The sequence below is a fragment of the Brienomyrus brachyistius genome, unplaced genomic scaffold (assembly GCF_023856365.1).
Source record: "Brienomyrus brachyistius isolate T26 unplaced genomic scaffold, BBRACH_0.4 scaffold53, whole genome shotgun sequence".
NCBI lineage: Eukaryota > Metazoa > Chordata > Actinopteri > Osteoglossiformes > Mormyridae > Brienomyrus > Brienomyrus brachyistius.
In genome coordinates this window covers 417,164-442,272 of record NW_026042328.1, presented here as the reverse complement: position 1 = coordinate 442,272, position 25,109 = coordinate 417,164, and the positions used below count along the sequence as shown (strand labels likewise).

The following is a 25,109-nucleotide window of genomic DNA, read 5'->3' as shown; positions in this document are numbered from 1 at the left end:
GCATCCACTCTGGTCCATCAGCATAAGGCCTCAGTTTGACATGCAGCTTTTCATCAGAGTGGCCTGACATGACAGCAGACTGCTGTGCTACACGACCTGCATGGTGCTTGAAAGGCCGGCTGAAATAATGGCTCTTTACAACATGGGGCGGCATTTCGGAGGTTAAAGAGGGGAGTGCTCTTTTGTCGTAAATGATCCACTGCCCGTCCCAGAAGGCCTAACAAATCACTGCACATATTCTTCTCACATTCCCATGGGATTCCTAGGTTATGGGGCACGTTTTCCTAATGAAGACTGATATGTGGACTTGTGTAATGCTGAGTGGGATTCAGTCAGGTGAGATCATGGAAAGATGCCAATGCACTAAGGACCCAGAAGATATTTATAAAGGTTTACTTTCCTTTAAACTTTCAATATTAGTATATAGTTGGAGCTTAGACATCCTATACACATATAAGCATGACATACACATATATAATATGTATAATATGTAATATTCATCTTATGGCAATTATTTTTTTGGCCATTTCATCCATTAATTCATCCACTTTCCAGATCTGCTTATCTAGATCAGTATTGCAGGAAGCGTGGGCCTATTCCCACCACACGGGGTCCGCCCAGAAAGGGCCTATCCCCAACCACTCGGGGTCCGCCCAGAAAGGGCCTATCCCCAACCACTCGGGGTCCGCCCAGAAAGGGCCTATCCCCAACCACTCGGGGTACGCCCAGAAAGGGCCTATTCCCACCACTCGGGGTACGCCCAGAAAGGGCCTATCCCCAGCCACACGGGGTACTCCCAGAAAGGGCCTATCCCCAGCCACTCGGGGTACACCCAGAAAGGGCCTATCCCCAGTCACACGGGGTACTCCCAGAAAGGGCCTATCCCCAGCCACTCGGGGTACACCCAGAAAGGGCCTATCCCCATCCACTCGGGGTACGCCCAGAAAGGGCCTATCCCCAGCCACTCGGGGTACGCCCTGAATGGGCCTATCCCCAGCCACACGGGGTACGCCCAGAGTGGGCCTATCCCCAGCCACTCGGGGTACGCCCAGAGTGGGCCTATCCCCAGCCACTCGGGGTACGCCCAGAGTGGGCCTATTCCCAGCCACACAGGGTATGCCCAGAGTGCGCCTATCCCCACCACATCTTTGGTGAGCCCGAGTGCTGATGGTGTGTGTGAGTTTCCCAGTTTCACTTAGTACTTCTTGTCAGGAATTTGGTGATCCATTTGCAGGTGGAGGAGGGCATAGCTTAATTCTCCTGGCAAGAAGTGCTGCTCCCCAAAGCACAATGTCCGTAAATCCATCTGAATTGAAGAAGCACGGCATCAAAGTGTCAGAAATGGATTTGTTGATGTTTAGAAGTTCTTCTCAGGAGAATCTGATTGTTGCACGATCGTTCCAGACATGACCAGTAAACAAAAACAAAATGAGTGAGAGAGAGCACCGCGGTATCCGTGCACAGGGCCATCTTAGACCTGTTTTCTATTTTATCCACATTGTTTTTTGATTATTATTATTATTATTAATAACTATTGCAATAAAGCAATAAAATGTCTGCATAGTAAACACATTTATTATCCAATATCCTGTATCCATTCTTAGTGCCACACAATGAAATTCAGACAGCTAGGAGCTGGCCTGGTGGAGATTGTGAAACAGACTAAAGATACTCTGTGCTTGAGTGAAGGACTCTATCCACCTTCTGAAGAACATTAAATGTGCAAATTACTGATGGAACAAAGATAAGTAAATATGGAATTCAAAGAAGGGCTCTACAGCAAAGATATCAACAACAAAACACATTTAATGAGGTTTGTTATGTAGAAGAACCTTTAGTGATGGGAGGGGGGGTCGTCATATTAGCCCCAAGACAGATAGCTGCTGAAAAGCATGTACATCAAGAGAGATGGCATTACAGGTAACTGAAGAAAAATCAATTAAAGTGTTGGCCAAATTATGTCAGCAAATTTGGAAAACAGCTCAATAGCCTACAGAGTGGGAGAGGTGGGTTATATTTAATACCAAAGAAAGGGGATCTGACAGAATGAGAAAAAGTCTGCAATCACATCCCAGTAAGATTATGCTAAGGACTTCTCAATGCAGTTTAGAGTTCTGTGTAGAAAGAGAATTGTACAGGCTGCAATCAGGAAAGACAAAGGAACAAGAAACATTATTCCTGATACATAATGGATAAAAACACTACAATAAACACTTTGATACCACATAACATTGTGAAAATGTGCTATGTAAATAAAATGTAATTGAGTATTATGTACATTACCGTAGTGTACTATAGTGTATTTAAATTATACACAGTTCAGTCATTTAATTTCTTCAGTACTGTAATTTGAAAAACATGTGAAACAGCCGTACTCTATTTTGAAATTAATAACATCAAGAAAATAGTGACGCTGTCCGTTCTGTTACTTTATATTCATGTAATAAATATACAAATGTCAATTTGATTGTAATCTGCCTGAGACATAAGGGAAAAAATATTTAAAATGATCATCTTCTTATAGTGATCAATTTCACCCAGACAGACGTGATCACTATAAGGGGTTTCCAATTTATATTTGTACTTCAGTAACATTTAATGAATAAATTTTTTGTTTGCATCTCCATATTTCTCCATCAGAAATTTCAATCAGTAACCAATATTCTTTTGTCTAATATCGCCAGTGAAACTTGCCAGCACGGAATTAATCACACCATTTTTTGTTCTGTGAAACCAAAAAGCCAGATTTTTTGGCCAGATTTAATGAACTATAAGCATTTTGTGGGTGGTATGAATAAAATATAAAGGAAAGGCTGCACCCTGGGTTTTGATTGCAGAGATCTGGAGATTTTTACCGTCCTATGTAGTTCTGTTCTTTAGTATTGGAACTGGTCTTCTGCAGTGGACAATAACATGAAACGGGTACACAAGAAGTACACATATTCAGGAACACCCAAGGGTATGGACTGGAACAGCTGGTGACACAAATAGGAAATTATCCGTTGGCCAGACCATTCCATTTGCCAATGCTTTCTGTTCAGCCTTTGAAGAATGCAGCCTATGTAGGCTACTGTACATCTTCAGAGGATACAGCCCCTGAATTCAGACTCGGCCCATGCGATGCAGAGCATGTGACGTACTGTTGGATTTCTATTTTCATTGGCTATTCATTCCTTCCATTTTTCGAGAGCTACAGGGTATTTGGTGACCAGGAGATCTGTCAAAATAGGATCATTCATCCTCAGATGTTTTCCCAATGATTACCCAGAAAGGCGAGCTTATCGGCTAAGACTGTGAATGTATTGGCTTGAGGGATGGCTTAAACTTGGGAAAGATCTGTGCGTCATAGTGTGCCTACATCCCAAAACTGTTTTTGATGGCTCCCTCACTCCCTCCCTCCCTCCCACCCTCTCTCGATGACTCCATTTCTAAAGTTGAAAGTTCATGAAGCTGATGAGGGAAAGAATGAGTGAGTGAGCGCAGAGGGCAGCACAAACAAAAAGCAGCATTGGAACACACACTGGACTTTCAGTAGTTGTCAGAATTTGCCAGATAGGTTTAAGATTTTAGATGCGTCACACAGACGGGATTATATAGTGTACATCTGCTTGTTGAGTACATGCAATTATATGTACACGTGTTAAATGCCATTAATCGTCAAGGTGTGTGATTAAAAAACAGGTAACATCACTACTTATAATACAATACCTTCTCTTTTTGTATTGTCATCTGTTCATTGAGCCTTTCTGAATGCATCGAAATTCGTCTTGTACTTGGTCACTCGTACTGTTTTTTGGAAATAAATCTTTATATCACAAGTTTAAATTAACCATTAAACAAATATTATTATATGGGTGATTCTCATGAATTACAGATTTTTTTCAAAAAATAAATGTCATGGTGAAATACTGTTGTTTTTTGTGAAAAGCAACTTACATTAACTGACCTTTTTCACTATATTAAAATTATGCAATTTGTCCCTTTGGTTTGATCCTTGTTTCCACAAATAGGTAGTCAAAACTCAGTAACACATAACTACATAAAATGTTTCTAAATCTTTTCAACTTTATTGCATGTAATTCACAATAATCCATCAAATTGTATAAGATGTATATTTTTTTGCTCAGTTTTTGTTTTTACTCATCTTGGTAATTCATTTCATGGATTTAATTAAATGCTTTTATTACTGAAATAAACATGACAAAATTTACTTCCCCAGATGCAAAATTAACAGTTTAGGCAAATTGTAATATTTGAGTCTGTCTTATTACACTAATGTCAGAATTTGGAGAAAATGAATGTGTTACACTAATGAATTTGTCCCATGTACTCCCCTTCCTGTTAATATGGGAATTCAATGTGTAAATATTTATGATTATGAGTTCAAGAATTAGATGCAATTAATCACGGAAAACTGTACAATTAGTGATTTTTTTTATTGATTCCCAGCCCTAATAACACATGAAATCTACATGCAGGTAATCAGTGCAAACCCACATCTCAGTGATGACTCCACTCTAAATCTGCAGGTCTTACCTGGACATGCTGAAGGTCATCATGTTCAGCTACCTCTTCTGGTTTGTCCTCACCATCATCTTCATTACGGGTACCACTCGCATCAGCATCTTCTGCATGGGCTACCTGGTGGCCTGTTTCTACTTTCTACTCTTTGGAGGGGACCTGCTTCTCAAGCCCATTAAGGAGATCCTGCACTACTGGGATTTTCTGATCGCCTACAACGTGTTTGTGATCACCATGAAGAACATCCTGTCAGTAAGTGGTCAGCACTGACCCTGCTGAATGGACGGCTGTGGTGCTCAGCCTGCCCTCCATATGCCTCTTCTCTGCAGAAGTGTGAGGGTTAATCTGCTCTGAAAATAGTGCAGATGAGGCTGTTTGTCTTTCACGCACAATGTCTCTGCAGCTGTGGTAGTGTGGCGTGTGTTGCGGCCCTGGATTTTAAAGACTTCTTAAAATGTGTGTTAAAGCTGCTGTTTCTCTCCCAGATAGCTGCCTGCGGCTACATTGACTTCCTGGTGAAGAACAGATGCTGGCTTATCCAGCTGTTCAGCCTGGCCTGCACCATTAAGGGATACTCACGCCGTGAGTGACTCTGAGTGACTGCTCCCATATCCAGAACTTCTGGCGCGCTCTTTTTGCTCAGACCTGGCCACACACCATAACCACAAGCCATTTGCTCCCTGGTCTGCAGCTGAGCCGGAGCCAAGTTGTGAGCTGCCCAGTGACGAGGCCGGAATCATCTGGGACAGCATCTGCTTCGCCTTCCTGCTCCTGCAGAGACGCGTCTTCATGAGCTACTACTTTCTACACGTTGTGGCCGACATCCGCTCCTCGCAGATCTTGGCCTGTAGGTGAGTGACTTGGCCTCGCTGTCACGGCCAGGCGTACAGGATGAACCATCCAAGTGGCACACAACTGACGACTCAGGGCTGCAAGTGACAACTCAAGTCAGTTTATTTTTATATAGCGCCTTTCACAACAGAGTTGCCCCGAGGCGCTTTACGTGGGTGTGCTGTGATACATGACATCATCGGTCTTTGTTTCAGAGGGGCGGAGTTGTTCCAGGCCATCATTGTGAAAGCAGTGAGGGCCAGACTTGAGGAGGAGAACAAGTCCATGGACCAGCTCAAGAGACAGTGAGACCCACACAGAAAGAAACATCTAGATACTGTGTGAATCTGTTACTGTATGGGGTGGCCCAGCAGCCGAATGTGTGTGTGGTGAGCCCACGCCTCTCTCTCAATGCAGAATGGACCGCATCAAGACCCGACAGCAGAAGTTTAAGAAGGGCAAGGAGAAGATGCTGAGCATAGCCCAGGAGTCAGGCGAGGGGCAGAGGCTGATCGAGCAGGAGCAGGAGGAGGACGAGGAAGGTAGGGGCGGGAAGAGCACTCGTGTTCCGCGCGTGGCCTGTCAGCGTAGGAAGCCACCGGTGAAACATCGACCAGTCACTGTGTGGCAGTGTACCTAATGAAATAAATTCACTCTTATTTGCTTATCTGTAGTTTACCAGGCCTTCAGTGAGCTGTGTTTTTGGTTGGGGAGGTAGTTAGTTTTTGTGCTGTAGTAATTAATTACGGAGATGTAGAATAAATGGAAATAAAGCAGCATGTGAATGTGGCGAGTGCTGCTGGGGGGTGTCCACAGAGGGCTGTCCTTCGGCCTGAGCCTGCAGGTCACCTGCTTTTGTGGGCATCCAGGTCACTATTGTTTTCGCTCTTAGCTGATTTTCATATCATTTACATATTAAGTATATCAGCAAGTTGTAATAAATGAAAACATTTGTTTCTGCTGTTGTGCAAGAAAAATGTATGAAATTCTTTGCCTTTCTGTACCATTTTCACTGTTATGTAGACATACATTTTTTACACTTCTGAATATTTGAGATATTAAGGGAGCAGTTTCAGCATTAATATTTGAAACGTTTTATTTTAGGAGAACCAGACAAAGAAACAGCCAAGGCCAAAAAAAAGGCGTGGTGGCGGCCGTGGGTTGACCACGCTTCCAGTAGGTTCCGCCTGTCCTTCACTGAACCTTGTATCCCTGACCAGAACTCTAAGGGTTCCCATACGTCCTGGGCTCCTCAAAATACCAGGACCAAACATCTAAAAACAAATAAAGGATTTCATTCAAACTTTATTCCTTTTATACCCCTATTTAAGGTTTCTGCTAAAATATACTTATGGCAAATCTAGAGGAGATTGAGGACAATGAAAGAATTGAGGGTAGTGATTGTTTTAGAGAGAGTTTCGAATCTGCTTAGCATGTAGGGATGTTTTCCTGAGACTGATATTTTGGTGCATGAGGACCAGCTTGCCTGTGGGAAAGGGTGTAATTCTATATTAGCGCTAGCTGGGGAGGGCCGTTCTGCCAGGGAGAGAATTGCTTGTCAAAGCGTTCCTCTGCTGAATTCGCACAGATACAGGGCATAAATCGCAACCTTAAATAGCGTGTATGTTGCTAAGTGGAAAAAAAGAAATAATGTCTGAATGGACTTCAGCTGTGATCTATTGAGTTTGATCTGTGTGATGTTTGGTCCTGGGAGCCCCTTGCCGAGAATCACTTCGACAAGGCGAGAGTCCCATCTGCACGCTTGCTCTGTCAGACACCCAGCGCTAGCCGCCCTCGGCCCATAGCCCGCTCTGTGACGGCCTCACAGAGTAGAGCGCAGGGTGAGCCAATCACACGCCAAATATACGCACCTCAAGAGCCATGGGAGAAATTGAAGCTGGGAAGGCAGGGCCCCTCCGAGCCGTGCTCAGCTGTGGAGTGGATGGCGCCTGTAGACCCTCCGAGCCGCGCTCAGCTCTGGTTGGACGGGGCCTGTAGACCCTCCGAGCCGCGCAGAGCTCTGGTTGGATGGCGCCTGTAGACCCTCCGAGCCGCGCTCAGCTCTGGTTGGACGGCGCCTGTAGACCCTCCGAGCCGCGCTCAGCTCTGGAGTGGACGGCGCCTGTAGACCCTCCGAGCCGCGCTCAGCTCTGGTTGGACGGGGCCTGTAGACCCTCCGAGCCGCGCTCAGCTCTGGTTGGACGGCGCCTGTAGACCCTCCGAGCCGCGCTCAGCTCTGGAGTGGACGGCGCCTGTAGACCCTCCGAGCCGCGCTCAGCTCTGGTTGGACGGGGCCTGTAGACCCTCCGAGCCGCGCTCAGCTCTGGAGTGGACGGCGCCTGTACACCCTCCGAGCCGCGCTCAGCTCTGGTTGGACGGCGCCTGTAGACCCTCCGAGCCGCGCTCAGCTCTGGAGTGGACGGCGCCTGTAGACCCTCCGAGCCGCGCTCAGCTCTGGTTGGACGGGGCCTGTAGACCCTCCGAGCCGCGCTCAGCTCTGGAGTGGACTGCGCCTGTAGACCCTCCGAGCCGCGCTCAGCTCTGGTTGGACGGCGCCTGTAGACCCTCCGAGCCGCTCACAGCCTGGAGTGGACGGGGCCTGTAGACCCTCTGAGCCACTCACAGCTCTGGAGTGGACGGCGCCTGTAGACCCTCCCAGCCGCTCACAGCTCTGGTTGGACGGCGCCTGTAGACTCTCCGAGCCGCTCACAGCTCTGGAGTGGACGGTGCCTGTAGACCCTCCCAGCCGTGCTCAGCTCTGGTTGGACGGCGCCTGTAGACCCTCCCAGCCGTGCTCAGCTCTGGTTGGACGGCGCCTGTAGACCCTCCCAGCCGTGCTCAGCTCTGGTTGGACGGCGCCTGTAGACCCTCCGCGCCGCGCACAGCTCTGGAGTGGACGGCGCCTGTACACCCTCCCAGCCGCGCTCAGCTCTGGTTGGACGGGGCCTGTAGACCCTCCCAGCCGCGCACAGCTCTGGAGTGGACGGGGCCTGTAGACATTCCTCTGGGATCAGCTCTAATGTTTCTCCATTACTCTTGGTGGCTCTCTGGTGCAGTGCTCTCCAGATCATCGCCTGTCATTTTCACACTGTCAACGTTTTTCATGTTTTTTTCTGTTCTCCCCATCAGTTACGTCATCTCAGCCATTCCTGTCATCCCACTACGCTTTTCTGTTCAAGGGTACAAGGCAGTCTTGTGTCTCTGGCCCTCTCCTGAGGTGTCCTTGTGTCGTTCTCGATGCCGCATAATTGGACTTGCTGTGCTGAAGCCGTCAGACAGAGGCTTCACGATCAGCCCCGCTCACGTCGTCCTGTGACATGCTCGCTCTCCATCAGCGCGCATTTTTCCTACAAGACCTATGATTTAATTGTGTGATTTAATTACAGTAAAAAGCCTTTCCTATAAAACCGTGAGACTTGTTCACAATAGGTAATGGAGCCTCACATCACTTTTGCTCCTTTCATTATTATATTTTCTTTTACAACTATGATAATGATAAATTAAGTTAAAATGATAATCTTGATCAACAACTTCAAAAGTGATATTTAACATTAATAAAGGTCTGAATAGGCAGGAGCTCCACCATGAAATGAATATTTTCCTTTCCACTGGGTTAGTGTTGAATGCTTTTGGGTGGTTTCGCCATCACAGTAAAGCTTTTCAGTCCTGCTTTCACCTGATGGCAGCCTGTGCTGATGCTGTATTAACCGAGTGTGTGATACTTTACCCCCCAGTGGTTAGAAGTGGAGATTATTACTTATTTGAGACTGACAGTGAGGAGGATGAGGAAGACGATGATGAAAAAAAAGACGAAGAGCCGCCCAAGAGATCAGCTTTTCAGGTGAGCTCAATAGCATAACGACTAATGTCCGTCAATAACCACCCAGACTGTGGCCATTTATGATGTCGTCACAGATTTTTGTGATTAATTTCCACAGCTTCAAGATAGTAAATTATGTACTTGTGCATAATAGATAAAATAGAATACAGTTTTGCAGTTTTGATTAAAGTTCCTGTGTGTGTTTCTTTATTTTTAGAATGCACTAATTCTTCTCTTTCCCTTCCACTAAAGGATTAGCCCGGAACGCGTAACTCTCCTGCTAACACGTTTCCTGTACTCTTCTTTGTAGAGAGCAATCCGAAAATTTGCCTCTGCCTTGTTGGCTTTGCCACGGTCAATACTTAAGCTGCCCAAAACTATACTGCAGTATGTGATCAGGGCAGCTAAGGTATTACGTCAGGTGTACTTTTACAGTTTTGCTCTGCGTGTCGTTTCCCCCAAACTGCATTTCCATTCTGTCGTTCCTCATCACTTTCATTAACCTTTATTTTATCAGGCAAAGCATTACTAACAGTTTCTTATTTACATTGACAATAACCCTTTCTGTTCAGACTCGAATTTCTAAATCTTCCCTACAGTTTAAAACCAGAATGGAAATACAGTGAGTTTTTTTTTTCTGTGGCGATGTAGATGGTTTATTTTTCTTGCCCGTTTGACCTGCCTTGTTGGTCATCCTGGCCTTGTTGGTCATCCTGGCCTTGTTGCCAGCATTTTGCATGCTGTGGAGCCTTTTCTTGGGTGGATCATTGGTCATATATTTGATTTCTGATCATGATTGAATTTTTGCGTGTGGTTTACTCCATTCAAAAAGGCTTTGATGGTGCCTCAGTTCACAAATGAAATACTGCTTGTCTCTTAGAGCCACACACAAAAGTCACGCCCAGAGAGTTCTCCTCATTTGGGATTTCATTAGAGAAATCCCCACGTCTTCCTGTAGTGTTTGTACCTTTGCTATGCTTGTACTTTCAAGGTTCAGGGGGTGACTTGCAGTGCCTTTTACCTATGAGCTATTAGTATCAAGTTGCCCTTGAATGTTGTCGGCCCTGAAGTTTGTCTCCTCTCTTTAGTTTCTCTACCATGCCTGGGTCACCAACTCTAAAACTGCCTTAAAGGAGCGTAGCAAAGGCAAGCACAAGTTCTGGAGGAGGTATACTGGCCGGGGAAAGGCAAAGAAGGACCAGAAGGAGGGTATGGATTTCTTCTTCTGTTTCTCTGCAGCAGATGTATTGCCCTTCTTTGAATGGGTTGCCTCACTTCACGTTGCTGGCGTGTGGAATGGCAGCATTAGCTACCCGGTATTTTGTTTATTCCCGTGAGATAAACACACATGGAAAAGCATACGTCGTCTTGCAGGGCACGTGGCGATAGAAATGGGTGAACCGGAGGATGATGACAATGACGAAGGCGGGAATAAGTCTGATGGTCCAGGTCGGTATGAAATGTACACAGTAGGCAACATAGTGAATCTGTTTAACCAGGAATGTTGTGGCCCATCATCCCATGTGAATGTGCAGGAAATGCAGGTATCTGTCTCGTCATACCTTCACAGACAACATCATCAAGCGGATCTTCAACATCATCAAGTTCACTTGGGTCCTCTTCCTGACTACACTAAACAGCTTCACAGCCTGGCTGAACTCCATCTGCCAAGAGTATATTGATATCTCAACCGTTCTGCGCATGGAACGGTGCATGCTCACCCGAGAGGTCAAGAAGGTAGGTCTCCTGCTTCCTGACACGTTTCTTTTTAGCTGTACCCCTAACTTCAATATACCCTACCCTCAATCCCATGTGTTAACATGGTGACAGTTGGATTACCTTGGATGCGGACCTAGTTTGATGCTGCCCAGGCCCTGTATGAAGGACACCCACTGTGTCACATAGGGCAATGTGCCATCCCGGGAGAGCATCCACATCTACTACCAGAGGAAGATGCGCAGGAACCAGTCCAGGGAATCATCACTGGACAGGATCGATGAGGAAGACTCCCAGCGAGGCAGGAACAAGCACGGACAGCTAGAGAGTGAGGATTCCATGGTGTCACGCGAAAGCATTTCCAGGTAAAGCAACAGATCAGGCTCTACTTTGGTGAACATCTAAAGATAGGAGGAGATGCCTAACGACAATATGCACCGTGTCGACTACCCGTAAAGATCCTTAGTAATGGAGTAAGTTAGGCTGAATGCGTTGCTCTTTCTGATGCCCGATTCCCTCTTGGCTTCCATGCCGCTCTTGTCTGTCACGCTTTCCCCTTCACCATGTCATTCCAGCGCCTACACTGAGGCCACCATGCTGTTTTCCCGCCAGTCCACGCTGGACGACCTGGATGGACCATCTGAGAGCATCCCCAAAACCAGCGAGCGTGCCCGACCCAAGCTGCGCAAGATGTACTGCCTGGACATCTCCAACTCCTCTGCGGACAGCGGCAGTAGCATGCTATCCAGGTGCCCGAGTCTCCTCCTGTCTGTAGTTGGCCTCCATGCTGGGGCAGGGGCATGGCTTCAGGGATACTGGCTTCAGTTGTAAGCTGATTGATCCCCAGAGTGCCTCTTCCCCTGCCACTCATCAGTTCAGAACAAGTCATTGGCTAATGATATGGTTGGCCCCGTCCCTCTGTATGAATGATGGTTGCTCTTGTGCTCCCCACTTTATAAATTCCCTGGTTTATAAATCGCCACTGTTGGGGGCAGGTATTCGGTCTGTGGTAGACTGTCAATGCATTTCCAGCATGTTCAATGCCCTGATCAGCAGCTTAGGGAACTTCTGTGTAGAATGCTGTACTTGATAAACGTGCAGTAATGGAGGAAGACGTGCACAGGTGACTAACTGTATGCTGTGTGCCATTCCTCTCTTGCAGTGAGACCACGCAGTGTATCATACTGTCCTCCCGCCAGGGCACCACCGACACCATCGAGGAGGTTGAGGATGAGCAGGAATCTGTGGCAGTGGAAGAGGAAACACCTTGGGGGCCTGCAGAGCACGGCACTGAGGAGGCGCAAGGTCTGTGGTGGTCCAGAGAGCTGGAGGAGGATCACCAAGGGCCAGAGCCAGGAGAGACAGTGGAACTTCCGCAGGATAACGGCAGCGACGATGCCAAGGAGGGAGGGGCTGAGCCATGTACCCCAGACACTGATGCCCCCACTGATGCAGAAGTGCCACCTTCTTACAGCAAGGCTGTGAGCTTCGACCGCATCTCTGTCAGCTTAGACGAGGATGGCGAGAAGCGGCTCATGGCCATGACTCCCGACGACAGCAGGTCAGACTGTCTGGATGACATCGCTCTGCCCTCGCTGAGCCATGAGCTGACAGCCAGCGAGCTCCTTCTGCACAAGTGAGACCCCTCCCTGTACCTCATTCATTGTGAGGCTAAGCTTGAGCCAGCCCTGCGGTTGAGAGCCCTACCCATTCACGGCTTCTGTCCTGCAGGATGTTCCATGACGAGGAGCTGGAAGAGTCTGAGCACTTTTACCAGGGGCAGCCTCAGCTGCTGCAGCTGTGCTATGCCCTCTACATCATGCTTGTAGCACACTCGGAGATGGTCTGCTACTTAGTCATCATTCTCAACCACATGGTCTCTGCCTCTGTGGCCACCCTGGTGCTGCCCGTCCTGATCTTCCTGTGGGCCATGCTGTCTGTGCCGCGGCCCAGTAAGCGCTTCTGGATGACGGCCATAGTCTACACAGAGGTACGCTGTACTGCATTATACTTCAGCTGGCAGGCCTGGAGATCCATCCAGAGCTCTATGTCATTGGTCTACTGCGGATTTGTTTGGGGCCTCGTGTAGTGGCAGATTTGCACAACTTAGTTATGGGAAGGGAACCCTAGGATATATTATTTACTAATAGCAAAAACCCATGGGAATCCAAAGATACTATTTACCAATAGCAAAAACCCATGGGAATCCAAAGATACTATTTACCAATAACAAAAGGCCATGGGAATCCAAAGATACTATTTACCAATAACAAAAGGTCATGGGAACCCAAATATGGTATTTACCAATAACAAAAGGCCATGGGAACCCAAAGATGGTATTTACCAATAACAAAATGCCATGGGAACCCAAAGATGGTATTAACCAATAACAAAATGCCATGGGAACCCAAAGATGGTATTAACCAATAACAAAATGCCATGGGAACCCAAAGATGGTATTTACCAATAACAAAAGGCCATGGGAACCCAAAGATACTATTTACCAATAACAAAAGGCCATGGGAACCCAAATATGTTATTTACCAATAACAAAAGGCCATGGGAACCCAAAGATACTATTTACCAATAACAAAAGGCCATGGGAACCCAAAGATGGCATTTACCAATAACAAAAGGCCATGGGAACCCAGAGATACTATTTACCAATAACAAAAGGCCATGGGAACCCAAAGATGGTATTTACCAATAACAAAAGGCCATGGGAACCCAAAGATGGTATTTACCAATAACAAAAGGCCATGGGAACCCAAAGATACTATTTACCAATAGCAAAAGGCCATGGGAATCCAAAGATGGTATTTTCCAATAACAAATGGCCATGGGAACCCAAAGATGGTATTTACCAATAACAAAAGGCAATGGGAACCCAGAGATACTATTTAACAATAACAAAAGGCCATGGGAACCCAAAGAGGGTATTTACCAATAACAAAAGGCAATGGGAACCCAAAGATACTATTTACCAATAACAAAAGGCCATGGGAACCCAAAGATGGTATTTACCAATAACAAAAGGCAATGGGAACCCAGAGATACTATTTAACAATAACAAAAGGCCATGGGAACCCAAAGAGGGTATTTACCAATAACAAAAGGCCATGGGAACCCAAAGATACTATTTACCAATAACAAAAGGCCATGGGAACCCAAAGATGGTATTTACCAATAACAAAAGGCAATGGGAACCCAGAGATACTGTTTAACAATAACAAAAGGCCATGGGAACCCAAAGAGGGTATTTACCAATAACAAAAGGCCATGGGAACCCAAAGATACTATTTACCAATAACAAAAGGCCATGGGAACCCAAAGATGGTATTTACCAATAACAAAAGGCAATGGGAACCCACAGATGGTATTTACCAATAACAGAAGGCCATGGGAATCCAAAGATACTATATACCAATAACAAATGGCCATGGGAATCCAAAGATGGTATTTACCAATAACAAATGGCCATGGGAACATAAAGATGGTATTTACCAATAACAAAAGGCAATGGGAACCCAAAGATGGTATTTACCAATAACAAAAGGCAATGGGAACCCAAAGATGGTAATTACCAATTAAAAATGGCCATGGGAATCCAAAGATACTATTTACCAATAACAAAAGGCAATGGGAACCCACAGATGGTATTTACCAATAAGAAATGGCCATGGGAACATAAAGATGGTATTTACCAATAACAAATGGCCATGGGAACCCAGAGATACTATTTACCAATAACAAAAGGCCATGGGAACCCAAAGATACTATTTACCAATAACAAAAGGCCATGGGAACCCAAAGATGGTATTTACCAATAACAAAAGGCCATGGGAACCCAAAGATACTATTTACCAATAACAAAAGGCAATGGGAACCCACAGATGGTATTTACCAATAACAAAAGGCCATGGGAACATAAAGATGGTATTTACCAATAACAAATGGCCATGGGAACATAAAGATGGTATTTACCAATAACAAATGGCCATGGGAACATAAAGATGGTATTTACCAATAACAAATGGCCATGGGAAAACAAAGATACTATTTACCAATAACAAAAGGCCATGGGAACCCAAAGATACTATTTACCAATAACAAAAGGCCATGGGAACCCAAAGATGGTATTTACCAATAACAAATGGCCTTGGGAATCCAAAGATACTATTTACCAATAACAAATGGCCATGGGAATTCAAAGGTGGTATTTACCAATAACAAATGGCCATGGGAACCCAAAGATGGTATTTACCAATAACAAAAGGCAATGGGAACCCAGAGATACTATTTAACAATAACAAAAGGCCATGGGAACCCAAAGAGGGTATTTACCAATAACAAAAGGCAATGGGAACCCAAAGATACTATTTACCAATAACAAAAGGCCATGGGAACCCAAAGATGGTATTTACCAATAACAAAAGGCAATGGGAACCCAGAGATACTATTTAACAATAACAAAAGGCCATGGGAACCCAAAGAGGGTATTTACCAATAACAAAAGGCCATGGGAACCCAAAGATACTATTTACCAATAACAAAAGGCCATGGGAACCCAAAGATGGTATTTACCAATAACAAAAGGCCATGGGAACCCAAAGATACTATTTACCAATAACAAAAGGCCATGGGAACCCAAAGATGGTATTTACCAATAACAAATGGCCTTGGGAATCCAAAGATACTATTTACCAATAACAAATGGCCATGGGAATTCAAAGGTGGTATTTACCAATAACAAATGGCCATGGGAACCCAAAGATATATTTGTCAGGGTCAGTACTGTATGACCCCGCCCTCTGTGACCTTTCTACATTTGGTCAGCAGGCATTGCTGGCCATTCCGCTTTTTCCCGTCTGTCTTAGTTCTTAGTTGTCCTTAGTGTGTTTTTACTGCTCCCCAGACTTCCGCATAACATAGTTGGCTGAGTGTGCGGCTCCCTTTGTACACTTGGAGAACCCGAAGATGAACTGTTTACTAACAGCAAAGCCATTTATTCCTTTTTTTGTTTTGTTTTAAAGGTTGGCATTGTCATAAAATACTTCTTCCAGTTTGGGTTCTTCCCATTCAACCAGCAAATGGATGTGCACAGGAGCAAGCCGTACCACCCTCCCAACATAATCGGCACGGAAAAGAAGGATGGTTACGTTCACTACGACCTGGTGCAGCTGCTTGCCCTCTTCTTCCACAGATCCATCCTGAAGGTGACTGTCTTCATGCTCCTCCTGTCCTGCTTCATGACTTTCATTTATTTGTTTTGTTTTTTTCCATTTAGTCAGGCACAGCCCTTTAAAGTTATATTCATTTACCCCGGAATTTAGTGCAAAGTGATATTCAGCGATAATTCTTACTCTGTCTATTACTCTGACTATTAAATTTTATTTACTTTACCTGCGCAAATGTTAGACTTAAAGTTAGCGGAGCAAAATTTTTGGAAGCAAACTGGTTCGCTAATTGTTTTCCAAATGATCTCTTCCATAAAACTCTACATGAGCACAGCCACTGGAACAGCTTATGGCTAATAGGTTCCTGTTACAGTGTAATTGGAACTGGGTAATTTGAACGACTTGAGTGGAGGTTCCGGGTGAAATACTTGTGCTCCCACCTGTCTGCTTAGTGCCATGGACTATGGGATGATGGTGAACCCAGCACCTCCCAGAAGGACAGTCTGCATAGGGATGACACCGAGGATCAGGAGCAGAACATCCCGGCGGCTCAGGAGAAGAAGGGCTCCACCCACTCGCTCAAATCCATCAACCTGGCAGCCTCTCAGGAGTCCGTCCATGTGCACTTCCCAGACCCAGAGACCCACCAGCGCCGCCCAAGTTCCACCTCCGGCTCTCACCTCTCTCGGCGCTCCTCCCACTCCAGGCGCTCCAAGAGAGGTATTGTGTTTGCGAGGCCACCCATAGCACTGACACCAAGCCGTGTCGCCTGCCTGCAAAGGTCACCACCTCTGTGGTTTCCATAGGAAGCACCAGCACTCACAACAGCAGCAGGAAAAGCGAGAGTGGCCCGCTTCAAAAGAGCCGCAAGGAGTTGTTGCTGGAGAAGCTGCACGAGCAGTTCATCAAAGCCAGGAGCTTCACTGTGAGGAGGTGAGGGAGAAGTTCGTGGGGGGAGCCGCTGTGGGGGCCTGAGAGCTGTGTGACCCAGAATCTGTATGCCTCCGCCTTCACACAGAGCCCTGGAGATCTATTACCCCATCCGTCAGTTCTTCTACAACCTGATCCACCCGGAGTACAGTGCAGTGACTGACGTCTATGTCCTCATGTTTCTGGCCGACACCGTTGACTTCATCATCATCGTATTTGGGTTTTCGGCATTTGGGGTATTTAACGCTGTTTGTGTTTTGAGGCTAAAATCACTGCTAAAAAGATGATCACGCATATAAATGTAACAGCAAAACAACATGTTTTATTAATTGGTGCAGTAAACAAATAAGGAACAGATGTTCTTAGCTATTGTTGTTCATTTTATTTTGCATCTCACAGAAACATTCAGCAGCCGCCGACATCACTTCCTCCCTATCAGAAGACCAAGTTCCTGGAGCTTTTCTAGTCATGGTCCTGATCCAGTTTAGCACCATGGTAGTGGACAGAGCCTTGTACCTGCGAAAGACAGTCATGGGCAAGGTCGTTTTTCAGGTTATCCTTGTCTTCGGAATCCATTTATGGATGTTCTTCATACTGCCAGTGGTCACTGAAAGGTACTAAGACAAAGCATATCAGCTTCCTGTTACATGACATATACACAACCTTTTTTTTAAACAAATGAATAGCCAGTGTAGAAACAAAGTAAGGAAAGATATAATCTGGAGCAACTAGTGCATGCCTTTTTATAAATGGAGTATTACAGTTTCTGGCCATTATAGCCCTTTATGAGTATGTCATAACCCTTTATGATCATCATAGCTCTTTATGAACTATATTCAGCCCTTTACTATATTCTAACCCTTTATTACCATTAAAGCCCTTTATGAGTATATCATAACCCTTTATGAATATTATAGCCCTTTATTACTATATTCTAACCCTTTACGACCATTAAAGCCCTTTATGAGTATATCATAACCCTTTATGAACATCATAGTCCTTTATTACTATATTCTAACCCTTTATGTCCATTAAAGCCCTTTATGATTGATAGTAAATCTTCCCTCCCATCCAGGCGGTTCAGCCAGAACACTGTGGCCCAGCTTTGGTACTTTGTGAAGTGCATTTACTTCGGCCTGTCCGCCTACCAAATCCGCTGTGGCTACCCAACCCGTGTACTGGGCAACTTCCTCACCAAGAGCTACAACTACATCAACCTGTTCCTTTTCCAAGGGTAAGATGTGTAGAAGTTAAAAGCTTCTGTAGTATTAGGATAAATACAAAACTGGTTGCTTTTTATGGCTAGTTTGAAATAATCTTCAAAGCAGAATGGTCACTAAAACCGTAGCATTAGTCACGTTTTAGATGATGGTAATGTTCACCGATATGTTTAAGATGAAAGGCCTGTTCTGACGGTGTCTTCCCCAGGTTCCGTCTGGTCCCCTTTCTGACAGAACTTCGGGCTGTGATGGACTGGGTCTGGACAGACACTACTCTGAGCTTGTCAAGCTGGATCTGTGTGGAGGACATCTACGCCCAAATATTCGTGCTCAAGTGCTGGAGGGAGTCTGAGAAGGTCAGTGGGCTCTGCGGGAGCACAAACCAGCCATGTTTGCTTATATGACCATCACTGCTTGGCACAGATGGGGACTCGAGTTTGTGACTCGCACTTGAAACACTCTTAAGTTGACTTACGACTCAACTTGCAGCTCTTTATTTTTTGACTTGGACTTGCCTCCGACTTGTTGATAGCGACTGGTGAACAGAAAAATCTTTAAGGCTTTACTGAAGTTTGTGGTCCAGGTATACATTACATTATGGGAACATTTAACCTGTTGTTTTTATTTTGTAGGGACCATTTTCTTCGGTCCCCACATGGGGAAATTTAATTTTATAAAAATCTGTAACTGCAATCATAAAACAAAAAATGCCAAAAGATTTGTATTTTGTATGCGTACAGGTCTGTGTGTGTGTGTATATAGTTGATTGTAAAAGTTTGGACCCTCTTTGGGCTGTGTGTTTGTCACTGATCACACAAATTGAAGTTTACCTGTTCTGCTCTAGGGATGTCTTTATCATAATGTTATTTTTAAGCTGTATAGGACATGCAGGATAAAAAAGGAATGAATGAACAACCACTGGACAGCAAAGTCCATCCAGTCATCCATCCATCCATCCATCCATCCATCCATTTTCTGTAATCGCTTGTCCTATTCAGATCTGAGGGGGTTCGGAGGCTATGGGCACAACAACCCAGGATGGGGCACCAACCCATCGTGGGCTGCACTCGCACCACTCACTAACACACCAGCCACTCACACATGCATCTACAGGCAACCTGGTAACTCCAATAAGTCTCAGCATGTTTTGGGACTGTGGAGGGAAACCAGAGTTCCTGGAGGAAACCCCACGACAACACAGGGAGAATATGTAAACTCCACACACGCGTGTTGTGATAGGAAATTCTTGATTATGCTAATCAGTAATCAATAATGGAATATAGATGATTATGCAAAATGCATTACCTAATCAGAAATTAACAATTAAGTTTATAATGGTGTTGTTGATTTACACATAGTGGTTGAAGCATTGTAATTTACTTGTCATTAATTGAATGTATCAAACAATAATGCAAATCTGCTTAAGTAAGAAATTTCTATTTTCTATAGAGGAACTAACATGTTTGCCATATATTGCTTGTTCAGCAAGAGGCCCAGGTCAAAGCAAAGGCATGACCTGATATTATAACATGAATGCATGGTATTGGATAATATAAAATATAGAAAAAGAAAACAACGAGTACCAGAATAATATAGCAAAAGGAAAAGTCCCAAATAGATAGACTTGTTCTAAGCTGATAGGTGGACCTTGAAAAAGTAGAAGAAACTGGTATCTCCAGATGGCCAAACTTTCTTTGAACTGCCTGGACCTTGAAAGGCAGAAGTAACTGGAATGTCCAGATATCTGACTTGTTCTTGATTTGTCAGATGACTATCGAATTTTAGGCCGTAAAAGATGTATGCATTTGTTGCTCGGGGAGCAGAACACGAGACGCATGATTGCTGAGTGTCTGTTCCCTTTGAGCTCATTGAATAATAAAGTTCTGTCAAACACTTCAACATCGGACTTCGAGAAATTTCTTCCACAGTGTGCAGGTGTGAGGCAACAGTGCTGAGCACACCACCACAATACCAGCCCGAGACAGCGAAGGGCATGACCGTAATTCTTCAGTTAACTCATTTTTCCTCATCTGTTCTTCAATCGCACAGAGGTACCCGCAGCCCCGGGGGCAGAAGAAGAAGAAGGTGGTGAAGTACGGCATGGGTGGCATGATCGTGGTCCTTCTGATCTGCATCGTCTGGTTCCCCCTGCTCTTCATGTCCCTCGTCAAATCGGTGGCTGGAGTGGTGAACAAGCCTCTGGACGTCTCTGTGACCATCACCCTCGGAGGATTCCAGGTGCTGACGTGCCTCCTGTGTGAGCCTGCAAATTCTGCCGTGGCTGATGGAGCTGATGGTGTCAACCCAACCTTTTGTGAATAGTCAGTCAACCTCAAGTAAATAGCATATCAGCCTTTGACCTGGGTCGAACACACGGCTCGGATCCTGTCATCGTTTTGAGTCATGGACTAGGAGACAAATATAACTTATAGAACACTTAAAGCAAGGAATTTCTAAAATGCCATTTATGTGAACATAACTGCTTTGTCGGAATCTTTTCACTGCAACTTTGCCCACGGAAAATCTATAATTTCCCCCATGTGATACACTATGCATGCAGGACTTCCATAGCATTGAGATTTAGGGAATTATGACTTTGAAAAGTAACATTGGCAATAAAACTTTATTTCACAATAATATGGTTAAACTTCACAATTAATCCGCGATTTACATGCATGCCCAACTGTGGGGGGATCAGTATATCACAGATCATCTAGGATCCGTTACACCACTAATGCGAAATGTGCCTGGGGCTTTGTGAAGTGCAGGATTATCACAACAAATTGTCTTGTTGACTTTGTTGTGTTGTTGCAGCCAATCTTCACCATGAGTGCCCAGCAGAACCAGCTGAAAGATATGACCAGTAAGAACTTCAGCGAGTTCTTGAAGGAGTTTCAATACGTATCAGTGAGTACACGTCTCACGCTGGGGACACGTCTCGCGCTGGGGACACATCTCGCGCTGGGGACACGTCTCGCGCTGGGGACACATCGCTCTGGGGGCACATCGCGCTGGGGACACATCATTCTGGGACACATCACGCTGGGGGCACGGCCGTGTGCTATTTGGCAATAAGAGAGGACAGCTACAGTGAGCAGCTCTCATGCTGGCTTTCTGTCCATGAAGCGCCTTCCTGGTGCTCTGCCTCAGGAGCTCATGGTGCTTTTCCCTTTTCCCAGAGTGCACAGCAGTTTCTGGAGGCCTACACACATGTGGATGTTACGGTGGCTGAACTAGAAGGCAGTTCCAACTCCCTGTGGACCATCAGTCCACCCAGCAGGAAGAATCTGATAGAGCTCCTGAGCAAAGAGGACTCTTTTCCTGTCACCATGGCCTGGTCTATTCAGAGGTGCAGACAAGGAGCTGAATTAACTCCAGATATATCTCTTACCAGTAGTCCATTGATCATCATGGACGTTGGCCCGTTTTGCGATGAGCTGAAATCACTGTATCTTCTTGTTTCATTGATACCCTTTAAATGAATCCTGTCTGCAGAATTGAACTTTGATTTGGTTTGTTTCGATTCTTCCCTTCAGGAACTTGACTCTGGGGGCCAAAGCTGAAATTGCGACCCACAAACACATCACCTTCCTTGGAAATAAAACCAAAGTAGAGCTCATTTATCTGCTGAATGGGACAAGCAAAGGTGCTGTGTAAGTATATGACTTGAATTGTGTCCTAGGAGGTTGGTTCCTGTGATTGTGGAGAAACCCCAGACCTATGCTCCTTTCCAGGACGATACCACATATCTTCCCATGCTACATGCGAGCTCCCAGTGACTCCGAAGCCAAACCCATCAGCCAGCTCTACAAAGGTACAGGACTGCTTGGCAGCCCTCTTCTTTCACTTCAGTGCCAAGCGGGCGATACAGACAGCTTTCCCAGTTATGGCTGCTATGTAGTAGAGACTCCTCACTTAACAACCTGCCCATTTAATTAGTGGCTGGACTTACAACCAGCTCTCCAGCCAGTTGGCATCGTCCGCTGTACAAGTACTTTGGCCGTGGAAATGGTAGCGTGACGTTTCTAATCTATTCTGTTTGTTCTGGTCTCTGATTTCTTTGCTTCAGTGAAGGAAGGTTGTATATTGTTTGCAGTAATTGACTTTTATTTTGATACACCATATCGGTTTACACAGAGCTCCTGATCCGTTGCCTTTAGATTGATGTATATGCCTTGCATTGCGGGATAGGGAACCTCCAGTGGCGAGGAAAGTACAGACATGCGCAGGGTTACAGTTGCAGCAATGGCTACAAGTTTTTTACTCATTCATATCTTAGTTAATACATATAAGTGACTTATTTTCTATGCGCTGTTTTAGTTCAGTAAAAGGGTGTTAACAGCGATTTAGTTAGTTATTGTTAGCTGATGCTAATCTGTAATACATGTGATATGTTAGAGAATCATTGATTTTTTGTTTTATTTATTAGTTTCACTCATAGATTTTCACCTGTCACATACCGCCAAAACATATAATGGAAACGGTACACTGCTTAGTACAGCATACAGTACACCACTGTACATTTATAACATTTACAAATATGTTATAAATGGTGCAAAGGTGATATTAAAACAATATTTTAAAGATGGTTCAGACAAACCCACTAGCAATATTGTATATATTATATCGGTGATGAGCGGCTTCTCGCCGGTCGACCAATCGGCTTTAACCTAGTTGAAGGAACGGAACTCGGCCCTTAAGTGAGGAGAGTCTTTATTTCTAAAAACAAAACATGGCTTTTTTGTTTTTAACCCACATTAGTTATGCCTTATGATAAAGAAATATATTCTATAAGTCATTTAAAAGAGGCTGCTGGCTTGTGTTGTAGATAATAAGTATAAGAACATCACTTTGAGTCTGGAGCGGAAGCAGAAGGACGTCAATGACACAAAGGAAATACAGGAGTGGTGGACTGTAAACCAGATAAAGGTCAGGAAGTACAAGACCGAGAGCGACCATGACGCTGGATTGGAGGTGTATGTGTTCAGTGACCAAGTGAGCCCCCCCAGTTTGGGCTTCCTGGCAGGATACGGGTGAGGACTGCCTCTGCACGCACTTCTCACTTCAAAAGCAAACGCATCCTGCTCTTTATGGGACTTTTTTGGTGTGATCATGGTTTATAGATCTGAGATTCTTTTCACTTTGCGATGCAGCGGTAAGTGTGCGGCTGAGATGGACAGGAAGGAGCCCAAACTCCAGTTCCTCTATTGATGTGTTTTTCTTTTGCTGTCCTTTCACTCGCTTCCTCTCTCCTTCCCGTCTTCCAGGATCATGGGTCTATATGCCTCAGTCGTGCTGGTGATTGGAAAGTTTGTGCGTGAGTTCTTCAGCGGTATCTCACACACCATCATGTTTGAGGAGCTGCCTAACGTGGATCGCATCCTCAAGCTCTGCACCGACATCTTCCTGGTGCGCGAGACAGGCGAGCTGGAGCTGGAGGAGGACCTCTATTCCAAGCTGATCTTCCTCTACCGCTCACCAGAAACCATGATCAAGTGGACACGGGAGAAGACAAAGTGAGGGTCTGAGGCGGGACCTCAAATACCGGGGAGGAACCAAGAGAGGAGGGAAAAAATGAGAGAATAGCAGCACGATCCTGTCCACTCATGGTGGGCGGGGCCCTGGCAACTGAGCATTTTCCCACCTGCAACGACAAAGACCAGTGACAGAGATCACATCGCGGAACCCGCTCCTCTTATCGCTGTTCCTCTCCAGCTTCATTTAGACAATTCTCAGCCATCAGTCAGGTCTACTCACTCACGGATTCACATGAGGGCTACGCAAGTCTCTGGCAATGTCAGTTTGGGATTCATAGAAGAAGCATGGTGCAGTGGAGAGCCCAGAAAGGCTGCCATCTACTTGAAGGGACTCCGATCTTTTCCCCGGTCAATTTCTGACAAAAACTGAAGGGCATCGATGGGCTGACCACTTTTTAGAGACATTTTACATTTTTTCTTTAATGATATCCATATGAGAATCCTTACTTGCCTTATTTTGTTTGTACAGTACAGTCAAAAACCTGTTAACTACAAAGGAATTTTTCTCAGGAAAAGACAAATCATCTCAGCAGAAGGGGAACTGTATCCATCTTCAGTGTACTTGAGAGAAGATCCACGCTGTGGGCAGGACAGGGCAGAGTGAGGAGAACAGGAACGTGGGTCAGAATGCAGCTGTAGAGCAGTGATGGGGAGGAGGACAGCAGCAGCATATAAGTACATCTGAGCCCTGAAACGGTCCTCCAGGAGTCTGCATCATGTGGAGGTTCAGCGGCAGAGCAAAGGGCCCCAGAGACAGGACCTGTGTGCTAACAGTAACTTTTTAAATCCTAGTGTTTTTAAATCAGATTTTAAGTCAGATGTAGGCGCCAGGTCCAGTATAATCACTGAAGGAAAGATGCAAGATCATTGTGAGCGTTTAGCAGAACCTGCGGAAGATGAGAGGAAAGACAGCCCAAACTATGCATCAGAAACATTGTAGCATGAATGAAAAATTAAATTATTGCTATGAATAATTTTCATTCCATGTACATAATACATTTTTGGCAAAGAAAAATGTGAATATCAATTTCACCGTGTACCTGTATGTTTGACGGATTTGTGGCAAGGTCCAGTGACCTAGAAATAAAGCAGATGGTGGGAAGGTTCAGATTGACCCCTCCTTTGATTTCCCCAATTTCATGAAATGAATCTGACCTTCAGAGCAGAGCTCCTAAGCAGGTAGGAGATGGCCACAGCATTCTTCTCCGGCGTTTGTATTTTTAACCTCATCCGATGCAACTGCCTGCTTAATCTAGGATTACAGCCATTGAGGTTAATGTGCAAAATCTGCAATTGTATCTGCTAGATTAAGAAGTGACGGTTTTCCAGCTGCCTTGGTGCTTAAACTAAAACTGAA

At 45.2% G+C, this 25,109-nt stretch overlaps 1 protein-coding gene across 4 annotated transcripts in view; it reads left to right on the top strand.

Moving 5' to 3' along the window:
- LOC125723965 (piezo-type mechanosensitive ion channel component 2) overlaps positions 1–24,858 on the top strand; it is a 111,406-nt gene extending 86,548 nt beyond the window's left edge. For 3 of the 4 annotated variants that reach the window (XM_049000756.1, XM_049000758.1, XM_049000757.1), the window contains 29 exons: positions 4,530–4,773; positions 5,007–5,103; positions 5,213–5,372; positions 5,568–5,657; positions 5,770–5,894; positions 6,457–6,528; positions 9,087–9,193; positions 9,483–9,581; positions 10,261–10,381; positions 10,547–10,621; positions 10,743–10,909; positions 11,078–11,253; positions 11,464–11,637; positions 12,051–12,524; positions 12,620–12,878; positions 15,922–16,104; positions 16,518–16,785; positions 16,872–16,998; positions 17,084–17,231; positions 17,395–17,609; positions 18,071–18,229; positions 18,424–18,571; positions 20,265–20,453; positions 21,030–21,122; positions 21,395–21,564; positions 21,752–21,868; positions 21,950–22,029; positions 23,044–23,248; positions 23,483–24,858. In XM_049000756.1, coding sequence (XP_048856713.1) covers positions 4,530–4,773; positions 5,007–5,103; positions 5,213–5,372; positions 5,568–5,657; positions 5,770–5,894; positions 6,457–6,528; positions 9,087–9,193; positions 9,483–9,581; positions 10,261–10,381; positions 10,547–10,621; positions 10,743–10,909; positions 11,078–11,253; positions 11,464–11,637; positions 12,051–12,524; positions 12,620–12,878; positions 15,922–16,104; positions 16,518–16,785; positions 16,872–16,998; positions 17,084–17,231; positions 17,395–17,609; positions 18,071–18,229; positions 18,424–18,571; positions 20,265–20,453; positions 21,030–21,122; positions 21,395–21,564; positions 21,752–21,868; positions 21,950–22,029; positions 23,044–23,248; positions 23,483–23,735 — 4,795 coding nt within the window. In that variant the 3' untranslated portion in view covers positions 23,736–24,858. The remainder of the gene's footprint in view (positions 1–4,529; positions 4,774–5,006; positions 5,104–5,212; positions 5,373–5,567; positions 5,658–5,769; positions 5,895–6,456; positions 6,529–9,086; positions 9,194–9,482; positions 9,582–10,260; positions 10,382–10,546; positions 10,622–10,742; positions 10,910–11,077; positions 11,254–11,463; positions 11,638–12,050; positions 12,525–12,619; positions 12,879–15,921; positions 16,105–16,517; positions 16,786–16,871; positions 16,999–17,083; positions 17,232–17,394; positions 17,610–18,070; positions 18,230–18,423; positions 18,572–20,264; positions 20,454–21,029; positions 21,123–21,394; positions 21,565–21,751; positions 21,869–21,949; positions 22,030–23,043; positions 23,249–23,482) is intronic. The other variant, XM_049000759.1, reaches the window with a different exon arrangement.
- Positions 24,859–25,109: the final 251 nt, after the last annotated feature.